The sequence below is a fragment of the Scleropages formosus genome, chromosome 22, assembly GCF_900964775.1.
Source record: "Scleropages formosus chromosome 22, fSclFor1.1, whole genome shotgun sequence".
NCBI classification, from domain to species: Eukaryota; Metazoa; Chordata; class Actinopteri; order Osteoglossiformes; family Osteoglossidae; genus Scleropages; species Scleropages formosus.
The window spans coordinates 13,464,915-13,474,114 of NC_041827.1; the positions used below are offsets into that span (position 1 = coordinate 13,464,915).

At 42.4% G+C, this 9,200-nt stretch overlaps 1 protein-coding gene across 1 annotated transcript; it reads left to right on the forward strand.

The window, feature by feature from the left end:
- Nucleotides 1–1,840: 1,840 nt before the first annotated feature.
- On the forward strand, nt 1,841–5,025 carry LOC114909358 (elastase-1-like). Its single transcript, XM_029247964.1, has 8 exons — nt 1,841–1,880; nt 2,036–2,133; nt 2,323–2,423; nt 2,829–2,948; nt 3,677–3,813; nt 3,985–4,127; nt 4,335–4,484; nt 5,011–5,025. Exons 1-8 carry the CDS (start codon nt 1,841–1,843, stop codon nt 5,023–5,025), a joined length of 804 nt encoding a protein of 267 aa, XP_029103797.1.
- Nucleotides 5,026–9,200: the final 4,175 nt, after the last annotated feature.

Here is a 9,200-nt window from a genome sequence, read left to right on the forward strand (position 1 = left end):
AATCACAACTTTCTCACTCAATTCATGAACAACCTCATTTGCCCTTTCTTTAGAACAACCTCAGTTTATGAGGGAAGAAAAAATCAATTCCTTATTCTTCAGACTAAATAAAACAACTGCAGCATAATTTAGCTTTCATATCAAAATAGGTCCCCGGGATTGGAAAGATCAGTCTTATATTTATTAAAGGTACTGCACACACACTTTGAAAATATACTGCAGCTACGATCACAAAAAATCACAGAATTATGATTAATTCTTGTACTGAAGAACTGAATAATACACAAAAAGGTGATTACTCTGACACTGCAGCTTTTCCTGTTAATAGACTGCTGGAAAGCACATGTGCAACTGTGGCATGGTGGAAGGGGTTCCACATGGTCTTCAACAAGTAATCACAAATATTGTGCAGGTGGAGAAAACTGCATGATCACTGATCACACAGAACATCTGGTGTGGTGATACACTGTTTTACCCTGTTTTGCTCCCAGATAGGCACTGCCGGAGTCTGATGTTTCATCTCCACCTTCTTATTCTTATTCAAAGGTGACTGAACAAACCATCAAAGACCATTTCGATTGCATAATTAGATTCTGCTCTAAGATTTATAGATGCCGAAAAGGATCTACCCCAGAGTGTTACTGTACATTACGACCGAAGTTTACTGCAGAATACCACACAAACACGATCCATTCCTTAGTACGCTACTGAAAGCTGCTGTAAGTTAATCCTTAACAAATGTTGTGTAAGATAATACAAACATCAAGAAATGGCCTGAAACTGTTTCACCCACAGTGCATATTTTTGAAAGCACGCTCTGTATCTTTGTATAATTGAAAAATGGTGCCTTTTCAAAATATGGACACACGCACGCACGCACGCACTTTCAGAACCGCTCGTCCCATACGGGGTCACCGGAGCCTACCCGGCAACACAGGGTGTAAGGCTGAAGGGGGAGGGGACACACCCAGGAGGGGACACCAGTCCGTCACAAGGCACCCCAAGCGGGACTCGAACCCCAGACCCACTGGAAGGCAGGACTGGGGCCCAACCCACTGCGCCACCGCACCCCCTACAAAATATGGACATTCTTTTGTTAAATAGACGTCCTCAATTAATTGTGCCACACTTTCTTTACAAAAACAAAGTACAGTGCATACATTGGGACTATTTCTAAATAATATCAAGCAGCAATGTCTGTATGTACAAACACAGTGACATTGTTTTTCTCGCACATCAGTAAAGTGTTTTACGTCCATTACTGTAGTTCTCATACTGTAAAAAAACATTTTCTGGCAAAGAACATTTTTGGAATAATTATTAAAGTGGGTTGTGAGGAGCAGATGACAAAACACTGAGGAAAAGGTAAACAAATTCTGTTCTGGTTTTGTCTAGACTCACGCCATATGAATGCAAATAGCTTCATAATAAATCATCATTTGCAGTTCATATTCTATCTACTTGCATACACATTTCCTTGGTGTATTGCTGCAGAAGTCAATTTTAGTTGCTGTGGACCACACAAATGTCAGTAATACCATGGACCTAGCGCACACAGAAAACACAAGCACACACTCACGGAAATACTGCCATTAGTGTAAATAAAACTGAGGGATCAAAGCATACTATAGTATATGTGAAAAACATGTGATTCCGTGCCATTTTATAATCTGGCACAGTAGAAGTGACTGGCTGGCCTTGATCCTTTTGATAACAGTGGGAAAGAACACACCTGTTATACATTCAGCGAACGTAAGTGACAAACTAAAGTTCCCTGGACCGAATATATAAGGGGGTCAGAAAATCCCACCTCATCATAGACTCCCGAAGGCCCACGGACATGCTGAGGTTTCTCCTGCTGAGTGCTTTTGTGGCACTGGGTAAGAACCATCTTCTCTACAAAGATTTGCACAAGACCACATTACCATTAGGCATTATTATATCCATTGGAAAGACCTAGAGCTGCATTTTTTTCACAAAAGCAAACTAGTTCTCACATTGTCCCTGTAAGTAAGTGTCCTGTGTTTTTCTGCAGTGCTCTCTGAGCCCAAGCCAGAGCCCCGTTATGTGGAGGGAGTGGAGGATAGGGTTGTGGGGGGTACAGTTGCCCAACCCCATGCCTGGCCCTGGCAGGTACAACACACACCAGTGTTCCATGCTTCTGTCAATGTCAACGTCAACATTCTTTCCTTAAATTTTTCTCTGCCAGTTTTTCATGACTTTATTCACATTTCTGTTGCACAAGCCTTGTACTTGCTTCTGGAAATGACAGTTGAGTGAATAATTATGGAAATGTAATATACCTCCTGCCCTGTGTCTCAGATCTCCCTTCAGTACCTGTCAGGTAGTTCCTACTACCACACATGTGGAGGTTCTCTGGTCAGGAGAGGCTGGGTGATGACAGCTGCCCACTGTGTGGACAGGTGAGTTAGGGGCCTAAGCTGGCATATCCTTTGTTTGCATGTCCTCCAAAACCATGGTCTATTTTGAAAGTAGCAAGTAGTGCAGTCTTTAGGGATGCTGGCTTGCAAACTGAAGGTCTCCAGTTTCAATCCTCATTTACTTTAAATGCCCTTGACGAAAGTGCTGATCATGAGTTGCTCCTTTAAAAATACCCTGCTGTATAAAAGGGAATATAATTGTAGCTTGTGATTATTGTAATATTGTAAGGCACCTTGAACAGAGTCTTCACCTCAGTGACAGTTTATTATAATGACTGAATTTCATATTTATATTCATTAGCAATGATGTGTGTGTGTGTAAAAGTAACACAGACTGTATACCCTAACAGTCTCTGTTTTCTGTACCGTACTGCTCTGTAGAACAAGGACTTGGCGAGTGGTTCTTGGCGATCACAACATCTATGTGAGTGAGGGCACAGAGCAGGTGGTCGGTGTGAGCGGTGTCTACATACACCCTAACTGGAACTCCAACAGTGTCGCCAATGGGTGAGTGAATTAGCCAGGACAGTTTTAATCTCTTAAAATTTGGGAAGTACTGTGGTACCTTTTTTGCTTAATTACAGTAAAATTAGTCATAATTCAACTCAAAATTTGCATGTTCTGTTGTCAAAACACAGTACAGAGTGATGAAGTGGTACAGCAGTCATTTGTGGAAGAAAGCAGCGATCAGCATTTTTCATATCCTCCTTTGCCATGAAAACTGTGCAAGCGGTCAAAATGAGATGAATTCGGTTCTAGAGCCTGAACCGACCTACCCATGATATCCAAAAAATTATTTGTGGTAGAGAAGGCAGGTCACCTGTATAAATTCTTTGTCAAAAGACCACCCACACACACACACACTGTCTGAACCGCTTGTCCCATACGGGGTTGCGGGGAGCCGGAGCCTAACCCGGCAACACAGGGCGCAAGGCTACAGGGGGAGGGGACACACCCAGGACGGGACGCCAGTCCACCGCAAGGCACCCCAAGCAGGACTTGAACCCCAGACCCACCGGAGAGTAGGACCCGGTTCAACCCACTGTGCCACCGCGCCCCCCCCTTATAAAAAGACCACAGTCCCAAAAAAAAAAAAAAAAACTTTAAATAGGTACCCAAAAGTGACCAAAAAATGAGTTTATGGAGTATTTATGTGACGTGCTTTAAATGACACTAAGGTGGTTGTTATTTCGTCATCATCTGAACACCCGTATGGCTCATCTACCTCCCCTCAGGTATGATATCGCTCTTCTCCGTCTGTCCTCCGATGTCACCCTCAACTCCTACGTGCAGCTGGCTTCTCTGCCCCCATCCGGTCAGATCTTGCCCAACAACAACCCCTGCTACATCACAGGCTGGGGCTACACCCAGAGTGAGTATAACACTTTACCTGGGTGATTTACAGCCTTATTTTTTATTGTCATGTTACCTGTTTACTGCATTCTGTGTGTTTTCGTGTGCTATATGCATGTTTGAAACGAGATTTGTTCTTACTGTGTGACACCTTAGCCATCCCTGACTGTGTCGGCCTTGGTCTCTGCAGGTGGGGGTCAGCTATCTGCCTCTTTGAAGCAGGCGTACCTGCCTCTGGTGGACTACAGCACCTGCTCCAGGAGTGACTGGTGGGGCAGCACTGTTAAGACCACTATGGTCTGTGCAGGGGGCAGCAGTGACTCTGGCTGCCAGGTGACTCAGCCCTTATTACTACAACATTAACAAAAGTATAAAACATAACTTTTTTGATAAATCGAGGGAAATATTCATATCTGTAAATATTTTAAAGGTGTTAAAATTCTAGTGCTACATCTCAAACGGTTCGATTCAAGTTCTGAGGATCAAGATGAGATATCCAAAAACTTGCCTTTTGTTAACTCAAAGTCTGTTACTTTTCAGGGTGACTCCGGTGGTCCACTGAACTGTCAGGTCAACGGACGCTACTACGTCCATGGCGTGACCAGCTTTGTGTCCTCCCTCGGCTGCAACACACTGAGGAAACCCACCGTTTTCACCCGAGTCTCGGCTTACATCGGTTGGATGGAAGGAGTGAGTACCTGTAGGCTCCTACTGGCCAATCACACGGAGTCACTATTCACGAGAACCAATGAGAATTGTTTGTCTTAGAACAAGTGTACTTTTACAACTGGGGCAGTTGGTGGCACTGTGTTTTTGGCCATTGGCTTTCAAGCTGAATTTTTCTGCTTTCAATCCCCTCTTGCTGTACTAACCTGGATTGAGGTAATTGACACAATAAAGTTGAACTGGGGGCAGTTGGTATCTTAGCAGTTAAAGCTGTTGCTTTTGGATCTAAAGGTCACAGATTCAAATTCCACCTTCAGCAATAGTACCCTTGAGCAAGGTATTTGCCCTAAAAATTACCCCAGTAAAATGACCCAACTGTATAAATGGATAAATAAGTAACTTAACGTTGTGAGTCACATCAGAGAAAAGCACCAGCTAAATGAATAATTCTAAGTTAGTAGATAATTGCAAGTGGATTGCTGTTAATGTTTTTCATTGCGCATTATAATGTATGGTGTGTATGTTAATTTATGTCCTGTTTCTGTTACAGATTATGGGTTATTAAAACCATGAGGTCAAGTGTCATAATGACACTCAACTGGATACTTTCTCATCATTGAAGATATGATCCATCTTTCACAAATTTCTCTCCACTTCAGACATGTCAGATCAACTGACATACTGTATAGTAAAGTTTCTTGATCACTCTGAATGCTGTGTCCATCTGATTTGGATTTAACTTTTAGTTCCAGCAATGAAGTACAACAAAAATACACTCCAAACTAGATGCAGTTAGGGTACAATGTAATTATCAAGGGGGGGGGGCGGTGGCGCAGTGGGTTGGACCGCAGTCCTGCTCGCCGGTGGGTCTGGGGTTCGAGTCCCGCTTGGGGTGCCTTGTGACGGACTGGCGTCCTGTCCTGGGTGTGTCCCCTTCCCCCTGTGGCCTTACGCCCTGCGTTGCCGGGTAGGCTCCGGTTCCCCGTGACCCCGTGAGGGACGAGCGGTTCTGAAAATGTGTGTGTGTGTGTGTAATTATCAACACTTTAGCTAAAAGCATGAAATATCCATCATCAGGCCTTATTCACTAGACAAAGGTCAGATCTTTAGGAAAAGGCCTCCTTAGCATTAGAAATTGTGAAATGCTGATCATTGTGTGAAACTTGTTCTAGTTTTAAATACAGCAACTCCACTTTTAACATTAAAGTCAATTTTCAAACAAAACCTAAGGTTTGCGCTTGGAAAAAAAGGCACCTGTGCCTGTGTATCATGAATTTCATGGGAATCTTAAACTCAGAAACTGAGGAAAAGAAGCAACCTGTCACACCACTGAATCACCCAACACTGATACCCTCTAAGACATGAAGCATAAACAACATCTTAAGGTGACTATTTTTTAATAAATAATAAGCGAAAAAGTAACTATCCATATAACACTGATAAGACATACTCAACTACCATTTTACAACAGTTGCTTTAGCAAGGGGGCCACCACAGCAGCATACATCTCCAAAAGCCTCTCACCTCCAAGAACAATATGCAGTGATACTATTTTTATTTAGAAAAGTGGTCATTACTTTAATGAGTCACAGGTAGAAACCAATTAAGAGACAACTTGGAGTTACAACTTCAAGAGACAATTTGGATGCACCACATTTCAGTTTTTCTTTTCCTTTAAACTATCAGCAAACTTATTTTGACTTTGACAATTTTCACAGTAAAAATATTGATTGGAAAAATGTATGTAAGTATAATTTGTAATCCAGGCAATGTTGATTACTCTCAAGAGGTTTGAATAGTTTTTCAAGGCCGCTTATGTTGAACATTATAGACTACAGACTGTTTTCAGTTGTATACCTTAAAATGCACCTGGAAACATCATCAGAGATGTAACCTGGGGTCTGGTGTTTCAGGTCTTTCAACATCAGACAGCCTCAAATCAGTAGCCTGACCAGAAATGATGAGGTGTACTTTAGTGTTTTGGGCTGCCAATTTTACTTTAGATTAATAATTTATATTTCTGTTATTGACTTTGCACCTACCTCTGGAAATGAAGGTTGGTTAAATGAATAACTATGGAAATGGGAGGTGAATGATTTGGAGAGGTTTTGCAGAGTCTGACAACTGTATGGAGATCAGAAGATCAGTCATCCAATGATGATGATCGCTACGGCAACGAACAGACGTCATGCATTCCACAAAGGTCACAAACCATCTAAAAGCACATTTTAATTGTTCTGAACCGCACAAATTTTATTAATATGTTAGCACAAACAAAACACATGCAAAAACACACATACATGGACAGAAATACTGTCATGTGTAAATAAAACTGTAGTATTGCACCATACTATAGTTTATGGATAATATGTATGACTGAGTCCTCTTGCACATGGTCAGCGGTTGGCTGGGGTGGTTAGAGACTTTGGTCTTAATCCTGATGACCATTAGAGCAAAGAATTTAAATTTTTTATTAATATGCTCTCACTATAATAACACAACAAGATTGTAGTAAATTATACAGTATTGGAGGTATAACAGATATATATTTCAGAGTAAGCCAGCCACATTAGGAAGAAAAGCAAAAAACTTCCAATCAACAAAGAAATAGTAGCTGCATACCCATCCTTTGTGTTCTAGTACGGTGACAGTGGCTCTGTGTGGACATCTCCGAACAGAGAAACCAATAAAAAAATACTACAAACATTCTGCAACACACACACACATTTTCAGAACCGCTCATCCCATACAGGGTCACGGGGGAACCGGAGCCTACCCGACAACACAGGGCGTAAGGCCGGAGGGGGAGGGGACACACCCAGGACGGGACGCCAGTCCGTCGCAAGGCACCCCAAGCGGGACTCGAACCCCAGACCCACCGGAGAGCAGGACTGTGGTCCAACCCACTGCACCACCGCACCCCCGTAGCTTCTGCAACAGTTGCTTCATTTTTTTCCAACAAATTTCCTATGTCATACACATCACATGGATGGCATGAAAACTGCACAGTATTTAAATATTTCGGAAAAGCACATTCTAATGTGGACCACACAAGTGTTGTTAATGTCATGAATCTAGACCGTACAAAAACATGGAAACACACACACACACACAACTGGTTCACGGAAAAACTGCATTATTGCTGCTTCTGCAGCTCTCCTGTTTGTACATATTGTTCAGTGCTCTACATCATTCCAGTGAAATGAGTGCTCTTCACAATAAAGTGAAACTGAAATTACTCTTGAAAAATATGCTGCTACATAAACAAGAACATACTTGTAGCTTGCCATTATAAAAAATTGAAAATGTAAGAATTCTCAAAGGAAAGTCTTAGCTAAGCAATAGTAAATAATCATAACTGAAATTCATAGTTACATTCGTTAGAAGTGATATGTGTGTGTAAAACAGCCTGTACACTCGCATTGCTACAAAAAAACATTTTAATTTCTGTGATCCACACAAGTATTGTTAATATCCTGGATATAGCACATGCACAAAGAATGAAATACCCTGCTTTGTATAAATAAAACTGTGATATTACAGTGCAACCATCATACAACAGCGAAAGAATACAATTTTTTTTTTAAACTCCCTCAATGAAATCCTATTCCCGCAGGTTGACCGGAAGCAAATGGATTGAGATTTTGTAGTTGTTTGGGACAATGTGCCATTCCATCGTTCGGCGCTGGCGCGGGAGTGGTTTGAGCATCACCCACATTTCAGGGTGGTGTTCCTTCCACCATATTCTCATTTCCTGAATCCAGTTGAGGAGTTCTTCTCCTGTTGGAGATGGAAAGTGTATGATCGCAACCCTTACAGCCAAGTAAGTCTTCTTCAAGCAATGGAAGAGGCCTGTGGAGATATTGAGGCCGAAGCTTGTCAAGCATGGATTCAACATTCATGGCGTTTTTCCCACGATGCATGGCTCGCGAAAATATATGTTGTGAGGTAGACGAAATTCTCTGGCCAGATGTGAATGAAAGGCATAGTTCAGTGACTGCAGTGCAAATATGTATATATATATGTTTTTTCTGAAAGAGGGGCGTGGTGGCGCAGTGGCGCAGTGGGTTTGACCGGGTCCTGCTTTCCAGTGGGTCTGGGGTTCGAGTCCCGCTTGGGGCGCTTTGCGACGGACTGGCGTCCCGTCCTAGGTGTGTCCCCTCCCCCTCCGGCCTTACGCCCTGTGTTGTCGGGTAGGCTCCGGTTCCCCCGTGACCCTGTATGGGATGAGCGGTTCTGAAAATGTGTGTGTGTGTGAAAACAACTGAGAAAAATTGTAATATGGATTTTACATGCGCGCGCACACACACACACAAAAATACTGTGTTTTGTGCAAATAAAACCATGCTATAGTATGTATGTAAGAAATGTGAGTCCTCTAACATACTTGCACATGGGCAGTAGTTGATTTGACCAGTCGAACCAGTTGACTTTGAAAAGAGCTAAAAAATAGAACACACATGACAAACATTCCACAAATATTACAAGCTACCCATGTATAGAGTTCCCAGAATCAAACACATCAGTCAATGAGGAAACCACACCTTGCTGGGTTTGGACTGGCAAAGAAGAGCACACAGGCAGCATTCATCAAAAACATTTATCGGAACACTGGTGCACAGGGAAATGATGCTGTGAGTCAAAAGACACATTGTCCACAAGAACGTGCAGCTGCAACTAACCCTCCCAGCCTGAAACGAAACAGAAAGAAAACAACATTCCTCCAGCACCATAGTGCTA